Consider the following 13,803-nt stretch of genomic DNA (forward strand, 5'->3'; position numbering starts at 1 on the left):
AGCACTGTAAAATGGGGACAGTAATGATAGTTATTTCACAAGGTGGAGTTGAGGACTGAAGCTGTAGTGCACATGACAACATAACCTATGCCTAATCTCCATGTTTCCATCATCTCTTTGATACCCGACCTTGCCTCCGTGTAACCCCTGCTTAGAATGAAAGGTGTGAGCGTCTTGCCCATGGCATATAGCTGGTGACTGCAGGCTTAGCAATGTATTCGTAAAATCTGCCCCGTTTTTACACAGAATTTCTTGAATGGAGAAGTGTTACCTTTTATATTTCAATCAAAATTATTCTGAGTATGCCACAGGTGGAGAGAGAGAGCACGATTGGAAGATTATTCTCTTCTACTGTGATGAGACCTGGTTATCGTCTTTCAAACATGCTCTGTGATCTGGTTCCCATGCCACATCAGCAAAAAATAACTAAATTGGGAAGAAGGCAGTCAGGCCAGCCCAATTTCAAATCCCACCTCACCCTCTCTGTAGCTATGTGGCCCTGGACGTATCGCCTAACCCCATCGAGCCTCAGTCACTTTGTCTACAAAAATCAGAAAAATAATCATATATACCTCACAAGATTGTGTAAGGGATTAAATGAAGTAACACATATAAAGCTTTTGGCTGAATACTTGGCAAATAGTAAGGGTCCCATACATGCTTTTTAAAAAATAAGTAGTTTGGGAAATTTTTTGAGAGTTACAAACAGAAAAAAGTATACTTCAAATACACCATTGAAAGCATTCTTAAAAAAAAAAATAAACTAAACAAAATGAGAAACATGGATGGGTGACCAACTTAACATTTTTTTTTTTAATTGACGGTTTTATTTCCAACTTTAACACTAAAAGAGGATTCCAAAACAGACTAATATATGTGAGAATAGTTTAAATGTAACAAAGAAAGAATTCAGCTATGTACATTGGAGGGAAGGGGATTTTTTCATATCAACCTCTTCCAATTTTGCTGTTTCTGAACAAGTATACATGTTTTCCCAATTTAATTTAGTACAAAGTAGTACAACTTTGATGACCAACGATTTTTCTGTAAGCATAAAACTTAAGAGATTTTGGCTGTGTGGTCATCCTGAAGTCTGGTTATTGTAAGAATGTGACAAAAGAGTATTTCCTCAAAGCCCTTCTGGACTCCAAGTAGAAAATTATCATTTTCACTCAGTTATTACTTTCACTTTTAAAACCGAAAGTCCTGTGTCCTGGGAACTTCCTTTAGTCTCAGACAAACCAGAAGAGATGGTCAGTCTGTACAGACACCAAATTTAAGATTTCGAGATCATTATTAATAACTAATGGATTCCATGAATTTCGTGCTAATGGTGGACGTGGCGCTGTGCTACATACTTTAATAGTTTTTTTTAATATTTTTATTTATTTATTTGAGAGAGAGAATGAGAGAGAGAGAGCATGAGAGGGAGGAGGGTCAGAGGGAGAAGCAGACTCCCTGCTGAGCAGGGAGCCCAATGTGGGACTCGATCCCGGGACTCCAGGATCATGACCTGAGCCGAAGGCAGTTGCCCAACCAACTGAGCCACCCAGGCTTCCCTGTGCTGCATACTTTAAAAACCAAATTCCACTGAAATAATTAGAATAAATCTGTCCTTAGGTTCTATTCTTATGCCCGTTTTCAAGATAAAAGAAAGGCAATTTGGAGAGGTTGACTAAGTTGCCTAAACCCTAGAAAGAGGATAGAGCTGAGATGAAAGCAAAGGTCCTTTTAAAACTATTCTGTGCTATATTCCCATTAGGTTTCTGCCCCCAGTTACATACCAATGAATCAAAGGACAGAAAGTTTATAGAACGCATTGTCCCAGAGAGTGAAAATATGAGTGGCCCTAAAAGGGTTTGGGTAGCTTCACTGATGATAAGTAGGGAATTGGGGGAAATCAGTGTGTACATTTACTGTTTATGGTTCGTTTTTTTGGATCCCTGCTGGAGGCAGAACACTGGCTGGACTGGAATAGAATTGCTCATGTTAAACCGTTGTAGGAACCTACCTCTTCACATACACCACATACTTTGTGCCTATGTAGGTGGGCTTCCCGGAATTCCAGGTACAAGTCATGTTGCCTGAGTATTCATAAATGACACAGGTTACCTTGTCAGGAACATCTGGTGGATCTGCAACAAAATGTATCACTTAGAAGCCACCCTAGAAACATAAAGTTCTTTATCAAGTAGTTAGTTGATAAACTTTCCATTTTATTTAGGAAACCAGCCCAGTCAGCACTCAGCACCTCCATCCCGTTCACCTCACCTTACTACCTACTTTGCCATCTGGCATCGCTACTGTCCTTTGTAATACTTTACTATATTCTCCACGCCTCTGGGGATACTAATATGATCAAGTTTCTCCCATCCCCCCCACAAAAAAAAATCACTCCTCAAATCCTCTATCCTCATCTACCACTGTATCTCCTTTTCTTAACAGCTAAACTAAGGGTCCTATATTATACTGGTCTTTTACTTCATCTCCCATTTGCTCTTCAACCCCAGGCAATCAAGATTCAGACCTACAATTCCATCAAAACCCTGTTGCTAAGGTCATTAATGACTTTCTAATCAATGAATTCCAAGATATCTGTGCAATCACCATTGAGCTTGACTTCTGCAGCATATGTAAGTAAACTATAATACACTCTTAAAATACATCCCCCCAAAAAGTTGTAGATGATAATTTAAGTATCTAGCCTCTGGAAAGCACTAGAAATATGTTTAATTAAGGAAGTTCTGGCCATATGATAAAGTGAAAAATGCAGGTTGCAAAGTAGTGTAATATAGTGATCTCATTCGAGAGAGAGACAGAGAGAGAGGGGTTGGGAAGGAGGAGAGAGAGGGAGAAAGGGAAGAGAGAGAGAAACTAAAACTTGAAAGACATATTTCAAAATATTAAAGCAGGGTTGTTAGTAGTGAGATTATGGGATTATAGAGATAATGGGTATTTCCTTTCTGCTGGTCTAAATTTTTAAAAACTTTCTATGTTGTATGCAATTTGATTTTATAATTAAAAAACAATTTCAAGCAGTAAGAACATACTAAAGTACTTTAAAACATTTTGATGAGTTGTAGCATTGTGTTACAATGGGGAGAAACTGGACTCCAAATAATTGAAAAGAAATACTTAAGTTTTATTTGAGTCTTAAAGGAGGTAGGTCTGGAAACATAAATTTAAGTCATTTTGAATATTGATTGAGTTGTGGTCCCTCACTGATTACAGTGATTTGTGCTAAAGTTATTTTTCCCTTCTGGTTTTAGACAGAGTACAATTGATTTGGCCATCATAAAAGACAATGGTCAATCTTTTGGGCTATGTTATTCCACAGCATTCTATATAAAGTGAATGCTCAGGGTTATAAATGACTCGTGGTTAATTAACTTTGCAAAAGATCAAATAGATTATATACTCACATGCGAATAAGTGCAATATTTGTTAATGTGAAATATATAAAGATGGGAGTATGATTAGTTATGAGAGTAAGACCGGGTTGTTGTTAATCTCATTGCCAGTTTATCCAACGTCAAGGAGAAAAACCCGCTATCCAGCCAGGTATCAGAGAATACTCTGAAATATACAAGGATGAGGCTTATGTGTTTGTTTTTTTCTGCCAATCCCACCCCTCCCCTATTATTGGAGCACTTACTAATCACAGGCCAGATTTCTTGTTAATTCAGAGTCTAGCCAAGGATCATTTTCTACTGAGAGTTTCTTGAAGGTAGAATTCCTCTTCTTTGACTTTCTAGCATTTAAGACATTTTTGGTGCATGGCAACCACTCAGTAAAGTTTTTCTCATAATTTGATTGGCTTGATTAATAAAATGATAATGAGGAGAATTTAAAATGAACAGAGGCACAGTGCTTCTGGCAAAGATCACTGCAATTCTTTTCCCAAGGAGAGCACAGGCCAGCCTAATTGTGCCAGGAATGATACTAGATAGCAATGTTAAAGACAAATATTCAGGGACTTTTATTGGATAAAAAGTATGCTTTCCTCACAATAAGTAGAAATCAAAGATGGTCAAAATTTAAGTCAAAGATATTTAAACTTTTAAATAAATGATTAAGTGGAAACAGATTGTTCCATGTATGGTTTACTTTAATTTGGTATTTTTAAATGAATAAAGACATCTTATAATATTTTATCCCATGATTGGTGTGAAACTGATAAAACAAAATTCCCATAATATTTGTGCATTTAATCACAGATGAGATTCTCGGAAGTGTTTAAAATGATGACTAAAAATGGAAATTGTGATAGTAATAGTTTATATTTCACAGATTACATATTAAAGTACAGAAGCTTTTAAATATATTTGGATTTCTTTTCAGGGAAAGCACTGACTCATTTATTTTCTCTCTCTTTTATGCTTTGTTTCCAGTCTAAAAAAAAATACACAGAATCATTTTATTCAAAACAGTGATGATAAGTTAGCATAGTAAAGCTCACAGGACAAATATCCTGTGATCAAAGTAACCCAGTGAAAACAATGTGATTTCTAGAGTACCACAAAAACCCTCAAAAACCTTTTTTTGACTTACTTAAATAGGAAGTTTTGTTTGCTAAGAATGCAGAGCCCAAGAACATAGGGGCTCTTGGGTCCAAGAGTTAGAGTAAATTCTTACCTGGCAGTTACAATGTCACACTCATAACCAGAGCCCTATGTAAGAAGTTACAACTCACAAAGTAAATAAATGGAAAGAGTGATGTTCTTTCTAAGCAGCCAGCAGCAGAGAATCTAAATTCTTCTATGATGTTGTCCCAGAAGGGGAGCAAAGGCTGTTCCCTGACCCTAAACATGGCCTGGTGGTTGTGTTTGGGGGCAACACTAGAAGAAGCTGTTGGGGGTAATTTGTCACTCAAATTGCAACTTAAGGAAGGAGGCCGTACTTCTTTTGCCTCCTTTCTTCCTCTGGCTCAAATTAAAAGCTAACCTTTGCCCATAACTGTGAAAATTGCTTTGCCCTCCAAAGAAATTGTATCTTCTCTCAACACCCCACCTCCACCCACCAAAGGATAAATAGTAAAATATTTAAGCATTAAGTGTTTATGTTTCCTGAGGATGTGGACAAGCTAAGGAGTCCTCATACATCAGATAAGATGTCTGCCTATGCCTTCAATTCCCACAATTTAGGGCAAGTTTAGTATGCTATTATCAGTGTAAGTCATGAGTTGGCCAACTTTATTCTTTGACCCCAGAAGTTACTGCGGTCCTTCCTCAGTTCACCTCTACCACCTCCCATAGCTCTTCTTTCTTTTGAAAATCATGCAAGATCAGGTTCCCAGAATTAAGTACAACAATGGCCTTATTTAGAACAAGGAAGCCTCTTGCTTCTCAGGTGTTCACTCTAGGGGCAAGTGGTGACCACCAGGTGGTCTTGCTCTTGCTAGTTAAGGTCTGGAGATGAGGAAGAATAAGAACTCATGTTTGATTGTCAAAAGTATGGATGAAGGGAACATGACAAAGACCCCAAAGCCCTCTATCGTTCTTCACTGAAGTTGGGTCCAGATGCTCTAGGGAATGAATCTCTGAGTTAAAACAGTGCTGAATGTATTGATCTATTTCTCATAATACTAGAACCAAGAATTAAGTATATAACTATACAAGTGAGCTCATATTACTATGATAACTTACACATTTTCAGAATACTATAAATACAAATTGAATTTAGCAATTATTTTTAAGATGAACGTGATTTTTTTCTTTTTTTTTAAAGATTTTATTTATTTATTTGAGAAAGAGAGAGAAAGCCTGTGTGCATGTACATACTGGAGCAGGGGGAGGGGCAGAAGGAGAGGGAGAAGCAGATTCCCCGCTGAGCAGGGAGTCTGATGCAAGGGCTCTGTCCCAGGACCCTGAGATCATGACCTGAGCCGAAGGCAGCCGCTTAACCGACTGAACCACCCAGGCGCCCCCTAATTTTTTTTTCAATAATCACAGTTACAAAAAATGATTCATATTTGAGGCAGTGGGACTAGGAGCAGGGAATTATATCAGAATCTCTTCATGTTTTATCAAAAGCATGCAATTTTAAGTGCATTTAACACACTGGTGTTGTACTTTAAAGTGTATAATATGCTTTCAAATAGTTTATTAAAATTTGGTGCTTACTACAGCTGGAATAATTGGCCTCATTTTACAGACATGGAATCAAGGCTCAGACAGATTAACCGTCCCAAGGTCACACAGCTCGTAAGAAGTATAGCAGGAACACAAAGCTAGTTTTGCAACTATTTTTTTCTCCCTAAATCTTAGCCTCAAAATTTCTTGATGGGATCTGCTTCAAGGCAGATGATGTTAGTTTGGAAAGCAAATAAACAAAAAATATAAGTGTAGAGCCGATGAAAAGTACAACACTTAAAATCGTGTATGCTGTTTGGACAGGCTAGTGTTAAAATTCTGTTTTTTGAATGCATCAGCAACATTTAAAAGTTAGTAGAGTTGATATTGAAAGTTTATATTTCTGTCTTCTTTCAAAGACTCAAAAGATTTAGGAATACAAGATCCTCATAAATGATGGAGTTGGGCAGTGGCTGTGCCCAGTAGACCATCTATGTGCTTTCCTCTCTGCATAGATCCCATTAGCCTCCTTGACTCGTATTTTACCAACCTAGCCCCTGGAAGCATTTGGGTTTGCTATTCCTATATTAAACTAATGAAAGAAGTAAACTATATTAATTTGTCTCTAATTTTAGACAAGATTTTATTTTTTTATTATTTTTTAAGATTTTATTTATTTATTTGTTTATTTGACAGAGAGAGTGTGCACAAGCAGGCGGAGAGGCAGGCAGAGAAAGAGGAAGAAGCAGGCCCCCCGCTGAGCAGGGAACCTAACCTCCCCGCTGAGCAGGGAGCCCAGCTGATCAGGGAGCCTGATGAGGGGCTCAATCCCAGGACCCTGGGATAATGACCTGAGCCAAAGGCAGACACCCAACCAACCAACTGAGCCACCCAGGCACCCCAGGCACTAGATTTTAGGCTAGTTTGCTAGATGAGCTTTCATTTGAATTTTGAATGCACCCCAACACTTACATCCAGAAGAAATGTCTTTTCCACATATCAGTGTCTCTTGAAAATATCCAGGACATTCAGCAGTGCAGTACATAGAGGCATGTGGCTCCAGAAAGTTGTTATACCAAAGCCGAGCTGTCGTTTTATTAATTCTTGTGATTTGAAATCTTTCTTTAATGCCATTTTTATAAAAATAAAGTTTCCTTGGTTGGCAGTTCTTAATTGCTGCTTGACAGTATATAGAGATATTCATACCCATCTTAAAAATTGTGGCTGGTTCTACCCAGATGTGGCCAGAGCAATTTATATTTGTAATTCCTGGAAACAGATAAAATTTTAAAAATTCCATGTAAAACATTAAAACAAGAGATTCAAAAGAATATACTGTTGCATTTAAATTTATTCTTTTCTATTAACTAAATGATTTTCATTGGAAAAAAGTTTTAGGGTTAACTGTATCTATTAACTGATTAGTTTATTATAATGTGCTTTTTACCATGCTTCTGTTGATGCTCAGCAACATGATACAAAACTAGAGTGAGCCTTTAAGCTACTCTGTCTAAAGAGCAAATATAATTAGCTCTCCTATTTTAAAGTAGAGAGCTGAGGCATTATGAGGCTATGCCATTTTTCAAAGGTAAGATTAGAAATAACACTTGGCACTGCAGAATCCAAACCCCATTCTCAAGCTACTCAATCAATCTTTCATTGTTCTGTAGATAATGGCTACTTTATCAGAAAATTAGGAGTTTAGGGGAGCCTGGGTGGTTCAATTGGTTAAGTGTCTGCCTTCAGCTCAGGTCATGATCTCAGGGTCCTGGGATAGATTCCCCAATGAGGCTCCTGCTCAGTGGGGAGCCTGCTTCTCCCTCTCCCTCTGCTGCTCCCCCTGCCTGTGCTCTCTCCCTCTCTCAAATAAATAGAATCTTAAAAAAAAGAAAATTATGAGTTTAATGAATAAAATCATACTCTTACTAATGACAAAAATCTATTGCTTGATAACCACTTAAAATTCATCATTAATTGAATAATATGGGAAAATGTTCAGAATATATTTTGTTAAAAAGCAAATTGCAGAACAACATATTTAATATAGGCTCAATATCAGAAATAGAAGAATGAATGAAAAGAAATACACTAAGATATTAACATTGATAATCTCTGTGTGTTAGACTAATTTTTTCATTTTTAATTTCATTTTTCTGTGTTTTAAAAATTATATAGTGAATGTAATTACTTTTATAACCCAGAATAATAATTTAAAGTCATTTTCATAAGCTCAAATGACAGTGCAATGCAGTATCAGTTAAATTAAATTCACATTAAGGAAAATTTATTATTGTCTTTTTCTGGAAATACTTGCATTAAAATATCTTAAAATCTTATCAAAATAGTGATAAAGGTAAGTATTTGATTTTAAAAGGTCCTATCTTTAGACTTCAATACTTAAAGAATTAACTTGTTGTATAATACAAATGTAATTGAATATTTCCATTTACATAATGAACATTATGTATAAATTATAAGTATTTAAATACTGAAGTACTGATAAAATAATTCCATCATTATTAAGAGGATATTGAAGCCAAAGACATGAAAAGGAAGTTTTATGAAAGCATCCGACTGCTTTAAATAAGGTCAACAATTCAATTTTAGACAAACTGAATCCTCAGGACTTTAAAAAAATATGTGAATACTATCATGGAATTATTATGAGTAGTGTTTGAAAAAAATAGAAAATATGAAAAATGTCAGAAGACTTCAGATTTGGACAAATGGTGTCCTGGTTTTCAAAAATAGAATAAAGAAGAACCCCAGAAACTTTGGACCACTGAGCTTTACTACATTCAGGAAAAAATTAGTAAGTCAATGATTTCTCAGTACCTAAAAAAAATCAGTAGTCAGTGGGAATCAACACAGATTGTGTAAGAATAAGTTATACAAATATGTTAATTTCTTTTTTTTAATAGGATTAGTAGATTGATCAGAGGAATGTTAAACTTTAAAAAAATTTTTTTTTTAATTTCAGCAGAGATATTGAAAAGGGGGAACTTGAAAAAAATGTAGTCTGGATGATATTAAAACTATTCATAGATTGAACAATACATAAAATAATTTCTTTTCTCTTTTTTAAAGTTTTTTTTTTTATTTATTTGAGAGAGAGAGAGAGAGCACACAAGCAGGATGAAGGGCAGAGGGAGAAGCAGACTCCCTCCTGAGCGGGGAGCCCAATGCAGGGCTCAATCCCAGGACTCCGGGATTATGACCTGAGCTGAAGGCAGATGCTTAACCAGCTGAGCCACCCTGGTGTCCCTATAAAATAATTTCTAAGGAACAGCTTGAGGGTCTCTAATGCCATATCAGAGGGGATTGACTCATTTCTCTACACTCTGTATTAGTTACTTGAATGTATAAACACAAGTCCTACTTATTTGCATATTTCAAGAAGCTGGAAAAAGTTAGCTAGTGACCTGTTTCTTCTAAATCTTCTTGGATAGCTGTGGTCTGACTCTGGGAGTGTCTGATACCTGCTGGAGGGATTCTAGTTCTGATGATAGGGCTACCTCTACATCTCCAATATAATCGTGTTTCAACCTGCAGAAGACAGTTTCCTTTTGTCATTATTCTGAGTAACTTGCATGATTTGCAAAGCTTTCTTCAAGGTCTAGAAGCCTACCTTGGTGTTGCTTGTCTCCCAATAAATGAATTTCTGCCACCTGCCCAGGACACAAAACCCAGTCGAAACTCTCAAATGCCAAAGTTATCCTGCCTGAATTTCTGATGATCCCCCTCCTGGATTCCTCAAAGCTGCTTATGCCTGTATCTGTAATAGTGCCAGATGTTTGTGTGAATTATAAGATGGGAAGAATAATAGCACAATACCATTGCACAAAGTTGTGAAGAATAAAAGGCTTAGCACAGTGCCTGATACATAGTAACTGTCAACAAATGGTTTGTGGAGTTGAATTAAATTCAAATGTTTGATGGATTACCATGTAACAGTTATAACAGTTCAAAGATAGAACATGCCAACTCAGAATAATTAGCTTCTTCATGGAAATGTTCATATATGAGTTAGAGGTTTGTTCCTTAGGGATGCTTGAGAAAGGAATCCTGCCATTAAGAGGGAGGTTGGATTCTTTTATTTCATTCATGCATATAATTTTTATGTGCATATAGTTTTTCCCAATCTAATAATTTTTGATTCTTCAGCGATCTTAGAATAATGCCTTGAAAATAATAAACACTCAACATTTTTTTGAATAAAAGATAACAATAGGTACTAAAAATACTATACCTCCATGACACCAATTGAAGAATATGTAAAGAGCAATTACCACATCCCATTGAATTGTGACCTGATTCATTCCTGAAAGCAAGAAAAAGCTCTTTGTTGCCCTCTAGGAAAAAAAAAATATGAAAATTGTTTAAATTATAATATTTTAATAAAATAACAATAATAAAAGGCATTCCATTTTTTCCTAACAGTTATTGCCTTTAATGAGACCATTTCAATATGAAGAAACTAAGGAAGGAGGGAAGGAAAAAAAGAAGGGGAGAACAGAAGGGAAGAGGAAACAGGGCAAAGAAAAGTCAGTGGTGTGTGAAGAGGTATAATACAGATGGAGAAATAAAGTGAAAGAATGGCCTTTTATACCCTTCAAATCACTATGAATTACCTTAGTAGGACATTTTGACCCTTGATAAAATACACTTTCTTTTAATCTTGTCTCTCTCATCAGAAACCTCTGCTCTAACTCCTGATGATAAATTCTCCTGGCCAGATTTCTGTCCCTAAGAAGCTCCAGAAGTATCAGTCTTTGATGAGTTAAACTTGGGAAAAGCCAAAAATTGCAGAACTTCCAGAAAGCATTCAAAATGACGAAAGATGAAGTGAGACAAAGTCATAGGTGCTCTCACCAGTTAAATTTATAAAAAAGCCTTTTCATCGGTAGACAGTTCAAAAGAAACACATTATATAAATTCCAAACAGTATTGCCATAAGTTTACAGTTAAAGTTGCATTATTTAATTGGTTACCAACATTATTGAGTAATCAGTTACTCAATGACCAACATTATCTAGTTATTTTTTATCTGTTTAATAAAACCTGAACTTTTCATATAAAACAGCAAAACAAAATCATGACTCATCTTACAGCATAAAATATCTGATAACATTTTTTTCTTAAAGATTTTATTTATTTATTTGAGAGAGAGAGCACGAGCAGGGGGAGGAGCAGAGGGAGAGGGAGAAGCAGACTCCATGCAGAGCATGGAGCCCAACATGGGGCTCGATCCCAGGACCCTGAGATCACAACCTGAGCCGAAATCAAGAGTCAGGTGCTCAACAGACTGAGCCACCCAGGCACCCCATATGTGATAACATTTTTAAAAACTAGGGTCCCCATGACCCCCATGAATATAGGAATCCCTTTCATAATTTGTTAGCAATATTAGGCCTTCTTTTTATAAATAATAATAATTTAAAAAAGCCTAAAATGTTCCTGGTTAGAAGTTAACTACTCATCCAATAGAATATATGCAATAATTATTATTTAAAGTGATGTGCTATCAGACAGTATTTTAGATTCAACTTTCATCAGTAACCACTATATGAAATATCACAAGAACCTATAAGAAAAAACAACCTGGCCCATATATTTCCAAAAGAAAATATAGCTGTTTTTAAGTATTTGGGTGATCATTGTCTCTTTACCTTTCAACTTGCTGGAAGCACATAATTCCACTTCAGAGCCAGGTTGCTATCTTGTGGCCTGCGTCATGTCCTCCTTCCCCACTGCCTGCTTGCCAATAATCACTTCAGATTTTCAGCAACGAGGCAAATGGAAATGTCAGCAAAACCCTGACCTACATTTCAGATTCTTGAAGAGGAACTCAAAAACTGTCCAGTTTGAAATGACTGGCTCACATGTCAGTATTTGGGAAAACCCAGATTACTGAAAGTACTGCTTTATCAGTACTTTTTTTCTCATTTTAATTTAAAATGATCTGTCTCATCCAAGAAGTAGAGCACATACGTAGGCTCTATCTGTCAAAATATAACACCAAAATATACAAAAATATAATGCTTAGTTTTAATTTGCAATTAACATAGATATTTATTAGGAACCAGTTTCTTAAGGCAGTTTAAATGCTACTGTTGACCATTTATTTATTTACCAAGCGTTTTGAGTATCTAATATGTGTCAGGTATTGTTCTGGACATTAAAGATATAATGGTGATTAATTACTGAACAGCTCTTTTGTTGTATTGTTTAACTATCACCCATGCTTTAACAGGATTCTACAAGCAAATAAAAAATTACCAAATATTTGGTGTGTTTATAGTCGGCATCACCAAAGGCTTTTCCCAGCCTACTCTTTCCTCCCACATCCTTTATTGCTTCTATGTGAATCTCTTTTTACTCTATTTCTTTTTACTGTAAATGACAGTTAAGTTACTTGTTTCAATGAAATTCTTTTTAAAAAAATTTTTTTATTATGTTATGTTAGTCACCATACAGTACATCATGAGTGTTTGATATAGTGTTCCATGATTCATTATTTGCATATAACACCCAGTGCTCATTACAACATGTGCCTTCCTTAATACCCATCACCTGGTTACCCCATCCCCTCACCCCCCTCGCTTCTGTAACCCTCAGATTGTTTCCCAGAATCCACAGTCTCTCATGGTTCATCTCCCCCTCTGATTTCCCCCCCTTCAATTTTCCCTTCCTTCCCCTAATGTCCTCTGTGCTATTCCTTATGTTTCACATATGAGTGAAACCATATGATAATTGTCTTTCTCTGCTTGACTTATTTCACTTAGCATAATCCCCTCCTGTTCCATCAATGAAATTCTTAAAACCAGAAACTCCATCCTGCCTTTTAAATGTTTATATCTTTGGTATCCAGCACATTAGAATACTCTGGGGAAACATCTGAAACATTTCTATGCTCAGATTTATTCTAGACAATGAAAATTAAAATTTTTGTGGGTGAAGGCTGGGCATCGATTTTTTTTTTAAAGATTTTATTTATTTATTTGACAGAGAAAGACAGCGAGAGAGGGAACACAAACGGGGAGTGGGAGAGGGAGAAGCAGACTCCCCGCCGAGCAGGGAGCCCGATGCGGGACTCGATCCCGGGACTCCAGGATCATGACCTGGGCCGAAGGCAGTCGCCCAACCAACTGAGCCACCCAGGCGCCCTGGACATCAATTTTTTTAATCCTAAGTGATTATAATGAAGAGTCAGGGTAGAGAACTACTGGAATATAAGAATAAGAGTGTCTTTGAAGACCACACAGAAAAAAGGACTGTCACCTGGGTTTTAATGATTAGTAACAATTTTCCAAGCTGTAAAGGAGAGGGTGTGGGAAACATTTCACATACAGGAACAGAACGTGCAAGTAATAGAGAAGTTTTGGGACTGGCTAGTTGTTTCTTCAGGTTGAAGGGAGTAGGATATGAGCTGGAAAACTAAGGTCAGTGGCAGAATGTAATTAATTACTGGGCCTTGTATTCCTGCTAAGTAGTTTAACCTTTGTCTTGAAGTCAGTCAGAGATAGCCAAGATTGGTAAGCAGAGAAATAACATAATCAGATTGGATTTTTAGAAGATAATTCTAATTATTGTGTGGAGAATTGAATGAAGATGAAGAGCCCAGTTAGGAGGCTACTGAAAAGCAAAAGCTAGGGGCGCCTGGGTGGCTCAGTCGTTAAGCGTCTGCCTTCGGCTCAGGTCATGATCCCAGGGTCCTGGGATCGAGCCCCCG

The 13,803-nt window shown here is 36.6% G+C and overlaps 1 protein-coding gene across 1 annotated transcript in view; it reads right to left on the reverse strand.

Moving 5' to 3' along the window:
* IL23R (interleukin 23 receptor) overlaps positions 1-11,834 on the reverse strand; it is a 57,940-nt gene extending 46,106 nt beyond the window's left edge. The window contains exons 1-4 of the mRNA XM_035018312.1: positions 11,741-11,834; positions 10,321-10,423; positions 7,044-7,340; positions 2,012-2,135 (exon numbers count right to left, since the gene is read on the reverse strand). Of these exons, the coding sequence (XP_034874203.1) occupies positions 2,012-2,135; positions 7,044-7,340; positions 10,321-10,390 (491 nt within the window). The 5' untranslated portion in view covers positions 10,391-10,423; positions 11,741-11,834. The remainder of the gene's footprint in view (positions 1-2,011; positions 2,136-7,043; positions 7,341-10,320; positions 10,424-11,740) is intronic.
* Positions 11,835-13,803: the final 1,969 nt, after the last annotated feature.

This window comes from Mirounga leonina, unplaced genomic scaffold (genome assembly GCF_011800145.1).
Source record: "Mirounga leonina isolate KUSES-001 unplaced genomic scaffold, KU_Mleo_1.0 Mir_173, whole genome shotgun sequence".
In the NCBI taxonomy this organism is placed as follows: domain Eukaryota; kingdom Metazoa; phylum Chordata; class Mammalia; order Carnivora; family Phocidae; genus Mirounga; species Mirounga leonina.